The sequence below is a fragment of the Strix aluco genome, chromosome 7 (assembly GCF_031877795.1).
Source record: "Strix aluco isolate bStrAlu1 chromosome 7, bStrAlu1.hap1, whole genome shotgun sequence".
NCBI classification, from domain to species: Eukaryota; Metazoa; Chordata; class Aves; order Strigiformes; family Strigidae; genus Strix; species Strix aluco.
This window is the reverse complement of record NC_133937.1, coordinates 4951243-4964982: the sequence shown is the minus strand read 5'-3', so window position 1 is coordinate 4964982 and position 13740 is coordinate 4951243. Positions and strand designations below refer to the sequence as shown.

General features: G+C 42.2%; 1 protein-coding gene across 6 annotated transcripts in view; it reads left to right on the top strand.

Moving 5' to 3' along the window:
• The first annotated feature begins 853 nt into the window (after nt 1-853).
• The window catches only part of CCAR1 (cell division cycle and apoptosis regulator 1), a 31653-nt gene continuing 18766 nt past the window's right edge, over nt 854-13740 (top strand). For 3 of the 6 annotated variants that reach the window (XM_074830279.1, XM_074830277.1, XM_074830274.1), the window contains exons 1-9: nt 867-935; nt 1910-2028; nt 8790-8962; nt 9553-9597; nt 10281-10313; nt 11292-11485; nt 12018-12132; nt 12211-12403; nt 13535-13667. In XM_074830279.1, coding sequence (XP_074686380.1) covers nt 1956-2028; nt 8790-8962; nt 9553-9597; nt 10281-10313; nt 11292-11485; nt 12018-12132; nt 12211-12403; nt 13535-13667 — 959 coding nt within the window. In that variant the 5' untranslated portion in view covers nt 867-935; nt 1910-1955. Of the gene's footprint in view, nt 936-1909; nt 2029-8789; nt 8963-9552; nt 9598-10280; nt 10314-11291; nt 11486-12017; nt 12133-12210; nt 12404-13534; nt 13668-13740 lie in introns of all 6 variants that reach the window. The other 3 variants (XM_074830275.1, XM_074830278.1, XM_074830276.1) reach the window with 3 other exon arrangements.

The following is a 13740-nucleotide window of genomic DNA, read 5'->3' as shown; positions in this document are numbered from 1 at the left end:
TTAACATTGTTGCCTCTCAAGATTTTATTCCATCACTTACTTTGTTTTTAATGACAACAAATAGAACACTTTGAAGTGCCATTTTCATTTACAAAGTGTGTCTTGTTGACTTTACTCTCAAACATTAATGACCCATGTGCACATTTCACCTCAAAGCAAACTTGTGTAAAAAACTATTTAAGGAATGCTCTTTATAACATCATCAAGAGGGAAATTACTGTTGCCCATGAACTACTGAACTACTTACTACAATATTTCCTGGCTCCGATTTCTGTTTCAAAGCAGCTTAAGTACTTTGATGAGTCCCTCTGGTGATTCTGCTCTCCCTTCACCTCAGACGAACCTGCTACCCGCCCGCCCCATAACAACCGGAATGCTTCTGTACATAAAATCAGCTCTCCGGTTCAGAAGCTCCTGCGTGGCTTTGCTTCAGGCTGAGGGCTGCCTATTTCCTACAGCACTAAGGCGCACATGAGATGGTGTGAGAAGCATCTGACAACTGCCCAGACTGACGCCCGCTACGAGTCGTTTGTGGGGCGGGGGACAAGGTCGAGCAGCGCGCTTGCGGCGGCCAGAGGGGACCAGAGGAGGGGCACCACTGGGGTTAGAACAGCTAGGCCCCGTTGCAAGATGGCGGCCCTCCAGCCCCGCCCTCCGTCCGCCCGTCTCGGCCAAGATGGCGCCGGAGCCCCTCCCCTCCCCTCACGGCCTCTCCGCACGCGGCAGGCCGGGCGCGCGCCCAGCCGCCCGCCTGGGCCCGCCCCGCGCCTGCGCGCTCGGGCCCGCCGGCGTCGTGCGGTCGCAGGCGGTAACGTCAGCAGCGCGCGCCGCCGCCTGCTGCCGGCCGCGGGGGCGGGCGCGCCTGCGCAGTTGGGGCGCGCTCGGTGCGGGAGGCTCGGAGGGGCTGGCGATGGCTCCGGCGAGGCGCCGCTCAGGTACCGGCGGCGGCGGCAGAAGGGGCCCGGGCCGGGCGCGGAGGCCCCGGCGCTTTCCTCGGAGCAGGCCTCGGTGGCGCCTGGGGTGGGGGAGAGCTCGGCGAGCGCGGGCCCGCGCTCAGGCCCGCATTGTTGGCCGGGGGCGGCGGGAGGAGGAGGAGGAGGAGGAGGAGGAGGAGGAGGAAGGGGCGGGCGGCGGCGGCCTCGCCGCGGCGGGGGGTGGGGAGGCGCCTGCTTCCCGCCCTCCCGGCCTGCCGCCGCCGCGCCGGGAGGAAGGGCCGGCGCCCGCCGCCTCCCCTTTTCCTTTCTCCCCGTGCTGTGTTAGCCGTTCTTCGGCGGCGGGGCCCGGTTACGCGGCGGGTATTTGAGGCTGCGCGCGAAAAAAAAAAGAAGGGGGGGCATTAACGGTGCTGAGGTGGGTTACGGTAATTTTTAAAAAATCGTGGTTGCAGGGAAGGAGCGGGCGGTTTCCCCGGCGGGCGAGGGGGGAGGGAGGGAGGGAAGTGGCGGAGTTGGTGAGCGGCCCTGCCATGTTCGCGTGGTTAACTTGCCCTTGTTCGAGGAGAGGGAAACTGAACCATGGCTGAAAGCGTACGTTGTTCCTCTGCCGGCAGCGCTCCCACACGGCGGCGGAGCAATAGCCCTGAAAAAGAAATAATAATAAAAAATAAAAATCCGTCGTTCTGCAGAGTCACCTTTCCCTTAGCCTTCGTTGGAAACTTGAATAAATTTTTGCGTTTAAGTAGCGTTAGTCCCATTGTTAAGGCGGGGAGGGTGGAGATCGTGCCTTAGGAAAATATAATAACTTGTCTTGCAACTTTTTGTGTTTCCCGCTTTTGATCCGTGTTGCCCACCAGGTTTAGGGGTGTAAAGATAATCTTTCAACACTTTTTCTTTTTTTTTTTTTTGACCCAGAATTAAAATAGCCTGATGGTATATATTTCAAAGATTGTAGCTGCGCTTTATTTTAATAGATTGCAGTTATAGAAGATAGACACCCAGGAGATTTTGCCTTTCGCCATGGCTCAGTTTGGAGGACAGAAGAATCCCCCTTGGGCTACTCAGTTTACAGCCACTGCAGTATCTCAGCCAGGTCAGTTTACATATCGCTTAATGTTTGAACCCTGACATCTAGTAGATTTGGAGATTCTGTAGTTGGGTATGCAGTTAAGAGTGGCACCATGATAACTAACTTATTTAAATTCTATTTAAATGGTTTAAGTTGGGAGTTTTTCACACAATAGAGACATTAAAGATCATTGCCTAATACTAGCTCTTGGGTTTTGGTTTTTTTTGTAAGGGGTGATAAATAAAATCCCAGGTGAATTTTTATTGATTCTCTTGGTCAGTAAACAACATATCAAGTTACTCGTATCCAAAGATGTGTAAATCAAATTACCCTTTAATTGCGTTGGTCTAGATTAAATAATAACAGTACTAATAAGGCATTACAGAGCTTTTTTTTTTTTTAAGTGCTGCCCGAGTTTCATTTCCAGGGCAGCCTTCAATGTTTACAAAGTATCTTGTCTTTATTAATACATTGGACATACTTCACATAACGAAGAGGTCTCAGAAATTTGTTACTTGTGTGCAGAGGGGGTATATTTTATTTTCTTGTTAGTGCCAAGTTAGAACTCAGAGATCCCTATAACCAAAAGTATCACCCTGATAATGATAGAGGTTTTCCTCTGATTTAGCTAAGAAGCCTTATTTAATCACAGGCTAGTGTATTTAAAAACCTAGCTGGCTAGATTTTCATGTTTCGCATTGTTTTGTAGCATGAAAGCTTTTGAGGCAAGAATGTGACACTTGCTGTGTGGTGAATCTTGGTGCTTCCATTTCATTCTGGGCTGCTTTTTTCTCTTCTTGAATACAAAGTATTTCCTAAATATTGTTGTTTCATTGTCTGAGGTGAAAAGGCTTCAACGAAGCTGTGGTACTTTGAGGATTCGGGCTGTCAAAATGTGAGCACAGGCAGTAACATTGTTGAAGAGATGTCTTTCTAAAGAGTTGTATGGGTTTTGCAGTTGTCCTTTGCATCTTGCTCTAGTTTGATACGAAGTCGAATGACATACCTTCTTTGTCAGTGGTTTTAAGTCTGGGAGCTTAGCAAAAGTTGGGAATGCTTGCCATTCTTTGAAGGTGCATGTCTAGGGGGGAAAAAAAGAACAGATCTTTCTCCTGACTCAGTTTTCTTTCCCAAAATGACTTCTCCATCTCCAGTTTTTCTTTTGGGCACTGGCCCAGTCTGAGTGCATATGCCACCCCCCACCCCACGAGGTGTTTCACAATACTCTGTCCCAGTGTGCCTTTTCCTTTTTCTCCATGACCATTCACTCCTACTCTCTACCTAAACTGTTGCTGTACCTAACCAGCTGCCTACAAGCAGTTTTGCACTGTTTCTCTGAATAGTTCACACTTCCCTTCCCCAAATGGACTACTGTCCTTCCATAAGAAATTGCTTAGCAGTTGGAAAGGGTCAGCATGGGGAACATGGGAGAGACAAACTTTGGTTTTGGTTCTTGTGTCTGACTGGGTGATACCTTGGAGCGATCAAAGGATGGCAGCATCTGGGCTGGGGTATTCTTGCAATGTTGGCTGATGTGACAGCTAGTGCATCAAAAATAGTGGTGGAAGGCTGCGGGCCAGCTCCATGTCCTGTTTCAGAGGGAAGGCTGCATAAAATGTGCTGCAGGAAGGAGCTGGCAGCCATCTTAGACCTTGCTGAGCCAGGACCAGAAGGGAGCCCAGGAGAAGAGGTGGATGAAGCAAGGGAACTAAAAGTACACACCAACTTCTTACCCATTTTCTTATTCCTACAACTCTGCCTTTGGTTAGCCTACTTCTGAGCCTCTTTAAATTAAATGAAGTGCAAAATTTAATTGGAATAGGACTGGTCAGCATCAATTGCTGTGAGAGATTTTTCACCTGCTTAATGAGGATAGTATCCCTAGGGATTTTTAGCTGTTCATCTGATCCAGTAGCACCTGACTCAAACATGAGAGCCATTAAAGACCAACGTTTGGTTGCATTTTTGCCTTCTTCCCGTGCTAGTTCCACCTTCCTTTGTGTTCCTGGTGTCCCTCTTCACACTGTAGTATCTTCTCTCCAGTATCACTTGAGGGAATTTAGTTACTTGCATCCTTCTGTGCAGTCCTTTGCAGTTCCTGCTGCAATACACAATCACCATGTCTGCATCCTCTTTCTTCCCTGTCTGTACTACTGAATCCAGTCCCCAGGATTCTACTGCCCAGCTCCTGTGTTAGTACCTGTGTAAGTACTTGTTCCCCTGCTTTTTTTTATTGACAATTCTGATTTGTAATGATTTATAATATGGAGCACAGGAAAGTTCTTCTGCAAAGTCGGCAGTGCTCTTTGGCGCTGCTGAGAGCGAAGAACAGTGTTTACTGTTGAACTGCAGCCAAGCAGTCACCTTTCATGCACCTTTCAACATGCAGCCGTGACTGTCCAGCTGGCTTGCTTGCCTGATGAAGAGAGATGCTGTCAGTGCTCAGGCATGCTGACAGGCATGTACTACTTCTCACCTGTGGCTGCAGTCAAGAAGTTGTGCAGATTGGCTTACCCTTGTGAACCTCAGTGTTCATAAACTGATTTAAAAAACTGCATTTACCAAATTCTTGTATGTTTTCAGAGGATTGGCTAAAGGTGTTACATATATTTATGCACGGCAGCTGTTTTTATCCAAGTGTCAGGTTCCTTCTCCAAAGCATCGAGGTGCTTGGGTACGGGAGAAAGCAATCTTGATTTTTATAACACAGGCAACATAATGCATATCTTTTTCCTAAGCTGTTGTCGAAAGTGGTGAGTGATGGTGTTATAAACCCAGTTTGGTAATTGCGAAAAGGTAATTTCAGAGTTGTGTTTTGGGGTTGTGGGTTTTTTTGTGTTGCTGACTCGGATGCTGTCTTGGCCATCCCTGGTGAAGAAGTAACTATATGAGTTAAGGCTCTTAATCATTCAGGTGTGACACTCTTAAGGTAGTTGTAGAGTGACATGCTGTGTAATGAAGGGTTCCTGCGATCCCTTTAGGATAGCTTACTAATTACTGTCTGCGCCTGTGGTATTGGAAGAGAGACAGTAATTTCAGGTGCCAGCAAAGATCTGTGTGTGAAGAGAGACTCCTACTTGTAACACAGTGAAATTGTTTCACTACTCCTTGTCTCATGGTTTTGCGCATCACATCACTAAAACCAGAATAAACTCCCTGCTATGCTGGTTAAGCATTGTTAAAGCATAAATTAAATCATGCCTACTACAAAAAATTAAAGTTTAAAAAAATAAGAAGTATAAAATTCTTAGATAGCACATGCAAGTACTCTTTATACTTTTAACTTGCATAATGATGGGCGAGTCCTGAAATGCCTACAAAGGAGAATTCCCCCCCTATTCTCAGAGCTATTAATTTTTGACGCGTCTTTGGTTTGTATCGCAGTGCTTGGCAAATGCTGTTTTCACGGTTGTGATTTGTGGTTGCATAGTGAAGTCTGTTTTTACAGAACTGTAGTCAAGGGGAAGTCCTAGCTATGCTGTGTTCTGGCTGATTGGTGCCATCATCTTTGCTGTATCAATTGTTCATTGCATTAGAATGGAGAACAGTGCACCTGATGAAAGCAAAAGTGTCCGAAGCTCAGTATCTTCTTATTGCTGGTGGCCCCTGTGAGTGACTAAAGAAAAGTGTAAGAATAGGACAAGCATGTAGTGCATCTCGGAGCCACTAAGAAATAGTAGCTAATGCGCCACATGCTGGCTTTGCTGTAAACGGATGTCCTGTGATAAATATGCTGAGCCTAGTTTCTATTGTGTGCCCGTTAAAAGGAATTTTTTTTTTTTTGCGTAGGTTGTATGGTGTTTGTATTGCAAGTGTGTTAAGCTTGAAGAAAATTCAAAACCCCAGGACCTAAACTCACTATTTCTGACAACTGTGAAAAGTGTCCAAAGCCCTGGATCAGGTCCTTCTTTACCGTAATCCTAATAAATCTACATCACTTGTGAAGGAGATATATGTAACTACATGCTTTGAAGATGTTTCCCTAATGTTAAAGGGTCCTTGGAATGGACGTGCCATGCAGTATTTGGTGTGAACTGGAGCTGTTTAGACTGCATTTGAAGGCAGGCATCTACTTACTGAGATAATTACAAACCTAAGAAGCTATTATTTGTTGTTGCAGGTGCTTGTTGCCAATAACAATAATAATAGGGCAGTCAGTGTTAATTCCACACTCAGTCTGCAATTCATTCTTTGTCTTGTTTTTGTGTGTGATTTTTTCCTTTTTCTTTTCCTTTTTTTAAACTAGCAATGCAAACACAGTCACCTATTTAATCAGAGCCTGTTTGACCGAGTTGAGTGCATAGATAAAAGGTAATCAAATTAAACTCCTGGAATACTTTGGGGCAAATCAGTAGGAACAAGATACAGCTTTGAAAAACTTGTTACTACAGGTGTTATCCTTTGAGGGGATCCTGTTGGTCTTTTGTCTTTGCCTTTTGTTAGTAAGTTGATCTGCAGTGTTGTGGATGAGATGATACCCAGTTAATAATAAATGCTCATAAAGTGACAGTAGAGATGGCAAAAAGTCTTTTTCTTTTCCTTTTTTTTTTTTTCCCCTCTTTAATGGAGAAAATGGGATAAGAGTCTTAGGGTGGGGTGGGAATTGTTTGAGGTGCTTATGGCTTATGCTGGAAGGGAAATTGTCATAGTGGAAACTGAAAAGCAGAGTAACTCCAAGATCTGGTTTGGGGAGCAAGCATGTTAATATTTCTGTGGGTGTCTTTGGTACAAAAAGTAGGAGAGAACTTGTGAAACTTGCTTGATGACGTTTCCCAACTCCATCCTCCTGTGTTGGAACAACATTAGACTAGAACATTAGACTGAATGACAATAGCTGGCATCGTCAAACAGATTCAGAGGTAATAGCATGAAGTGAATTTCTGCACTAATAGGAATTTCTGCTCAGCATGTGGAAATAAGGGGAGAAAGATTTAATGCATTGGTTATCTGCCTTGAGTGTACCAGCAAAATAATGCAGCCAAGAAAGGTGAAAGTTGTCCCAGGATGCAGCAGCAAAGCATTTTCATTAGATTTAAAGGTCTGTTTAAGATCTGTTATGTGAGGCATTGATGAGGTTCCACATCAGAGCATGCTTCTGCGTGGCAAAAAGTGCACGTTCAAATGGGAGCTGATGGACAAGCAAGAGGCAAGAGGATCAAGAGAATGGAGGGCCTGTCATGGGAGAAGCCTCAGGTTTGGCTTGCTTGGCTTCTAAAGAAGCCCACATGTTGAAATTTTCTAGGGAGAAAGTTCATGTGATACTGGAAATACTGTAATTTTGCTGTGCTATAGCATGCCTGATTTCACTATTAAAATAGTATTACTTCCTGGAATACTGCTGTGACAATATTTGATACAGATCGTAGTGATGGTGATTATTTTCATTGTTGTTTATGTATTTCTTCCGTGTTTCATTCCAAAATTGCAAGATGATCAGCGATATCAACTTGTTTTCTGAAGATTGTACTCTGCTGGAAAGCGTGGTAGAGAGGATTAACCTTATTCAGGATCTGTTGAGTTGGATACAGCATTTTTGTGTGTTCTCTGGTGATGGTGGCCAACTACAAGCAATCTCTTAGTGCATCCCTGGGTCAGGAATGAAAGCTTTATTTTGGATCAGTAAGAATTGTGTGGAACACAAACTGCAGGAAGAATACTGTAAATCTGTTCTTCATTTCATCGTGCCTCTTTAATGGCTTTGGAAGAGAAAGGAGAACCCTGCTCAGCTTGATGTTCCTCAGTTCTGAAGGTGGTTGACTGACCTGTTTTTGCTGGCAATGTTTCCCTGCTGAGTTTCTCTTTGGTTTTATTTAAACATGTGGACTAGACTGATAGCTTGATGAAGTGACATTTGATCATGCAGCTGCAGATAACTTTTTTAAAAACTTCTGCCAGAGGGAGATGGTTTCCAGATAATGTTTGCAGCTCTTCACTCAGTTTTGTGTTGTGCAGTGCTCTTTGTCCTGAAAAATTCCATCCATGAGGCTTAAGCATACCTTGTTTGGAAGTATCACATGCATAAGAAGCGTAGTGTGTGGATAGCTGTTCCTCATGATTTGCTTAATCTTCTTCTGCAGTGAATTAAAAGTTGATATGACAATAAAATAAACCAATCTTTTCCTTCCAGGCAGTTTAAGTCTGGGCAGCACAAATCCTTCCCAGTAAGATCTGGAGAGAGCTGGACTTGGTCCCTTTATATGTGGGGAGCAACTAAACTCCCTGTTGTTATAAGGCTGTTCCTTCTCTACCAGTCCCCACATCTACAAAATCCAGCTCACTCAGGGACAAAGACAGTACTGAGTGAAGCGAAGCCTTGTGCATTTTCAGGGGACGTGTTCCATAAGCCTCTGTTTCATAGCTGCTATTGCAGTAAAGATTTCTCTTGCCCTCGGATAGAATGAAATGTATTAATTTACAGAACAGAGCAACAGTATTCATCAGGCTGATCCAGAATCTGAAATACGTTCAAGAAGGAATACAGTGTGTGTATGTGGGGGTGGGTGCAGATGGGGGGTGACAACTATTAGAGCTGTAAAATCATGAGTAACTTGAGAGAAGGAGATTAAATGGTGTCTGTGCCTCTGCTGTGGTGTACTATTTGTAAATGAATTTAGATTAGAAGCTAGTGAGGTGTGATCCTTTATCTTGAATTTTGGAATCGGATTTAACTACTTCATGAGCTTGACTCCAGAGCGAAGCATCACATACTGCATCTAGTATAAGTGTCAGCAACCTCAACTGTTGAAAGTTGCACTTCGTGCTTATTGTGTGTGTTCTCTTTTCAGCTGCTCTTGGTGTACAGCAGCCGTCGCTGCTTGGAGCCTCTCCTACAATATACACCCAGCAGACGGCATTGGCAGCAGCAGGCCTCACTACACAAACACCAACGAACTATCAGCTCACTCAGACAGCTGCTTTACAGCAGCAAGCTGCAGCTGCAGCAGCTGCCTTACAGCAGGTAAAGAAAAAGGAGCATTTGCTGTTGACTGTATGAACTTTAATGATATAAAACAGTGGCTTTGTCGAGCTAAAGTATCCAGGAGAAAAGCAGAATGGGAAATGATGAACATTGCAGTATAAACCTGTTTAAAAAACAGTGGGATTTTAAGTCTACAGTTATCAATAATTGTACTAACCTGTGAAGGTGGGAATTTTGGCTGTGGAGGTGTTGACTTTTAGCTATGGAAAGCCTTTTGGGAAAAGGAGTTTTGCTGCACCTAAACTGAGATTCTCGAGTTCCAAGTATCTTCCATCACTATGTGTATCCTTAATAGCATTTTGCATTATTTCATACTGTGCCCTAGATACTATATAAGGCTTAAAAATTGCTGATTTTAGCTAGAAAGAGTACATCAGAGACCACTCTAAAGGCTAAGAATATTTGTTATGGAAGTAGTCTCTGTTGATACTGTTAGCTATGTTTTGTATTAGAATGGTTAAATGTAAATAGTTTCTGTCTAAAAGTTGCTTAGCAGATAACTTGTATTTGGTATTAGTGGGTTAATAATACTTCCTGTTTATGAGATATTTTGCTTTTATCTGTTTCAGCAATACTCACAACCTCAGCAGACTCTCTATAGTGTACAGCAACAGGTTTGTCTGATTCTTACTGTGTACATCACCAATAGTTTTAAAAATAATGTTGGTTGTGTGTCTTGTAGGATTTGTCTCCGAAATCATCCTCATACAGGAAGTTGTTAAAAAAACTAATTTTTTTTTTGTAATGAAAGAGAGCTTGAAGTTCATAAACTTGGAGAGACGTATCCAGAATGGAAGCCTGCCTACCTTCATGCAAAAAGGAAATTTAAAAATACATACTATTCCATGTGTACACGATTCCTGCTAAACTTTGCTCTAAACAGGGCCGTGTATTTTAACTGCTGGAAAGATGCTGTCCAAAAAAAGTTCCCTTTTCTGTTTTGTTTTTTTTTTTTTATGGTCTTTGAACTTAACAGGATTTTGAAAAAGAATAAAAGGACATGGAAATTACAGGCCTAAGCTTCTCCAGCTGCCAAAACTTTTTTTTGGTATTGCTATTAACTTTCAGTTACAAAAAACCCAGCATTTCTGCTTACTGAGTAAACCTGGATTATACAATCTTAAAATTAACCACAAGAGCACAATCTTAATGCATATGCAAACTTCTGAAATGACCAAACCCCAAAGGACTATTAAGTGACTCAGATTAAGCAAAAACTCTTACTTGTAAAGAGGAGGTAAAATTGTACAATTTCCTTAAGCATATAAAATTAATTTATAACTTTATTTATTTTAAGTTGCAGCAACCTCAGCAGACCCTTTTAACTCAGGTTAGTTTGGTTTTATTGTTTGGTCTTCATCCCCAAACACAGATAATGCAAGAGTGCAAATTTGTGACGTCTTGGGTAGTTTAATCTGTAAAATGAACTAATATAAATGGACATTTTATTGGTACAGGTTTATTTTATCCAGATGTTAAAATATGCATAGCCTTGGTTTCCAAAATTAATAGCAACCACTTTTCCTTAATCTTGAAGGGCTTATGTCTGTTGATTACATTATAATTTTTTTTGGTTTGAACTTCAAGTGTTCAGTAGTTTTGCAGTAAGTAGCAAACTGGGAAAATCTTTCTCTCCTTTGAGAAGGAATTTAACTTTCTGTGTTAACAGTATTGCAGTATGCACATAGGTTTAGAGAATCTCACTGAGCTTGACAGGTTTAAAACATGCAACCATTTAACACACTGTAAATTGCTCTTGTTCGGTTTTCACTTAGCCTTTTCAACATGCTTTAAAAAAAATGTAAAAATATGTTACTTGATTTTATTATCTTACTGTGTTCTGCTTTTGTAAGAAGGCAAGCACGTGAATTGTTGAGGTAGGGAAGGGTTCGTGTTGGCTTCAACCTTTACTGACTTCTGACACTACAGTTGGGATATAAATGGAGAATAATCTCTAAGTGTGTATTCCTGGCAAAGTTAGGAACTTGTCTCCTCTTCAGGCCCACTGTGCAAGTTACCTGTAAAAAATAACACAGTCTTTTTTTTTTTTTTAATAGACAATGTGTGTATTGGGAAGCTGACTTTTTTAAAAGAAAGGGATAAACAAGGCCAGTCTTCATTCAAAGTAGAAAAAAAGTCATCTTAAAAAACCCCAAACAAACAAAAAACTTCCACCTTCTGAAAATCTCTATTCAGAATAATTCCTTTAAAGACATTTTAAACTCGTGTCTACATGGGTACAGGAAGTGTTCGTTGTAGGTATGTCAGCTGGTTACAAGATTTATAGTTTGCTTTATTTTGCTTACAGCCAGCTGTTGCGCTACCTACCAGTCTTAGCCTGTCTACTCCTCAGCCGGCAGCCCAGATAACTGTTTCTTATCCAGCACCCCGGTCAAGTCAACAGCAAACCCAACCACAAAAGCAGCGTGTCTTCACTGGGGTAGTTACTAAACTGCATGATACATTTGGTTTTGTGGATGAAGATGTCTTTTTTCAACTTAGGTAAGGTGTAAATACCTGCCTGCAGATGTACTCTGTGATACCCTCGCTAAATAAAAAGTTCAGATTATTGCATTCTAATTCTGTGACTGCACTGATTGTGCCTGCAGTTAATATGTTTTTTCTGTTAACGCTGAAAGTCAGGTGGTCAATTAAGTTAATAGACACTAGATCGGAGTTCTTCTGTGTGAATTTTTTTAGTTCTTTAATGCAAAACCCAGAGAGAAGGCAATAAACTCCTTATAATATGAAATCATAGCATTTGTGGGTGATTAAATGCATATAACTTACTATCTGCCTATCTTAACTTGGTACTGTTTAGGGAACTTCTCCTTTGGGGCCAAAGACAGGAATTAAATTCCTTGGCATACTCCAAACTGAAGGAGATACTACTTTCACTGAATTTGGGGGTAGATGTTTCTGTAAGCTTTTTTTTAATGAACCTTGTCTACTTTCTCCCAACTTTAAATGTAACTTGCAGATGTAGAACTAACTAAATCAGACTCTCACAATACATTTTCTGTAATGTTTACAGTGCTGTTAAAGGAAAGACACCTCAGGTGGGTGACAGAGTTTTGGTAGAAGCTACTTACAATCCTAACATGCCATTCAAGTGGAATGCACAAAGGATCCAGACACTTCCAAATCAGGTATATGGGGTTACCCAGTCTAACTTGTACTGACCGCTGCCGTTTTAAGCTCACTCACAACTCGTTTTCTGCTGTTAGAACCAGACGCAAGCTCAGCCATTACTGAAGACCCCTCCGGCAGTTCTTCAGCCCATCGCACAGCAGACTGCATTCAGTGTTCAGGCACAGCCACAGCCACAGTCCTTGTTGCAGGCACAGATATCCGCAGCGTCCATCACACCTTTGCTTCAGACACAGCCTCAGCCGTTGCTGCAGCAGCCACAGCAGAAAGGTGCTCCTTCAGTGCACAAAGTTTGATGTGGTCCTTCTGGTGCTTAGCGTGTGGTGATATTTTTTTGTTAGTCTTATGGAAAGGACCCTGTAGAAATTTCAGCTTGAATATGTGTCTGCCCGCAGCTATATGCAAGGCACATCGCCTGCAATAGCTCAAGAACCACCTGGTTAGTGAAATCCCCGTGGATTCCTGTTCCTATTAAGATTTCATAATCTGAAAACAAATTCAATGTAACTTTTATTCTGACGCTTTCACAGACGAGTTGGGGAGTTGAAAGTATTAATGGCAGTGTAGTTCTTCAGCACGTTCTGTAGTGTTCAACAAGATCAGGTTTCACACAGTTGTGTTGTTGAAACTCTTATTTCTATATTTGTCTTTATTTCAGTTAGCCAAGTTGGCATTTGAGAGAAGAAACAGTGCTGAACATGGCAAATCTAAAACAAAGGTTATTGTGGGGTCGCTTGAACTTTGAGTGGCTGAAGAATCAGTAATAGGATTGATAATAAAAATAAAATTAAAACTTGTCTTACCCACAGTAAAAGCAAGGGGAGAAGATCTTAAGCTATCACCTGAGCAGAACTGTTTTGCATAAATGCTTATTGCAGTCTAATTAGTCCTAGTTGTTCATTGGTGTTTAGTAATGTTTGCTCCAGTTACAGCCAGTTGGTTAAATGTCTTGAGACAGCAAAAGTATGTGCTGGGGGACTGATGCAGCAGTATAATAAACTGATTTAAGAATAATTTTTCAGGAAGCTAATTGTTTTTACCTATGAATAGTCTCAAAAATAAGTTTTAAGTTTTCTTTAGTTCAGTGAGTAGGTAGTATATCTGTCTTAAACTACTTTTTCAAGAAAAGGCTTAGCTATTTACTGTGGTAGCTTGTATGTGCTTAGATTATATTAACTTCCATTTTAAGATGATGCTTTGAAACCAGTTTCACTTACAGAGTCTCAGTTCACATCAGTGAAGAAAAGCACAGGTCTCTTGAGTTTCTTGGGGTGGATGTTATTCATAGATTCATTTGACTGTAGAGTTACTTTAGAAACTGTAAACGACTGTAAAGCAGCAATGTTTGTTAAGTGTAGATAGTTGCCCCTATTATGTATTGATCTTGTAAATTTTTTTCAGGTGGTTTGTTACAGCCCCCTGTTCGTCTAGTTTCACAGCCACAACCAGCTCGAAGATTAGACCCCCCATCCAGATTTTCTGGGAGGAATGACAGAGGAGGAGACCCTATGCCAAACCGGAAAGATGACAGGAGGTACGTTGTAGAGGAGTAGACTATAATCAAAGCATTCCGTGAAGACCTGTCTTCAGAGCTGAGCTTCTTGCTC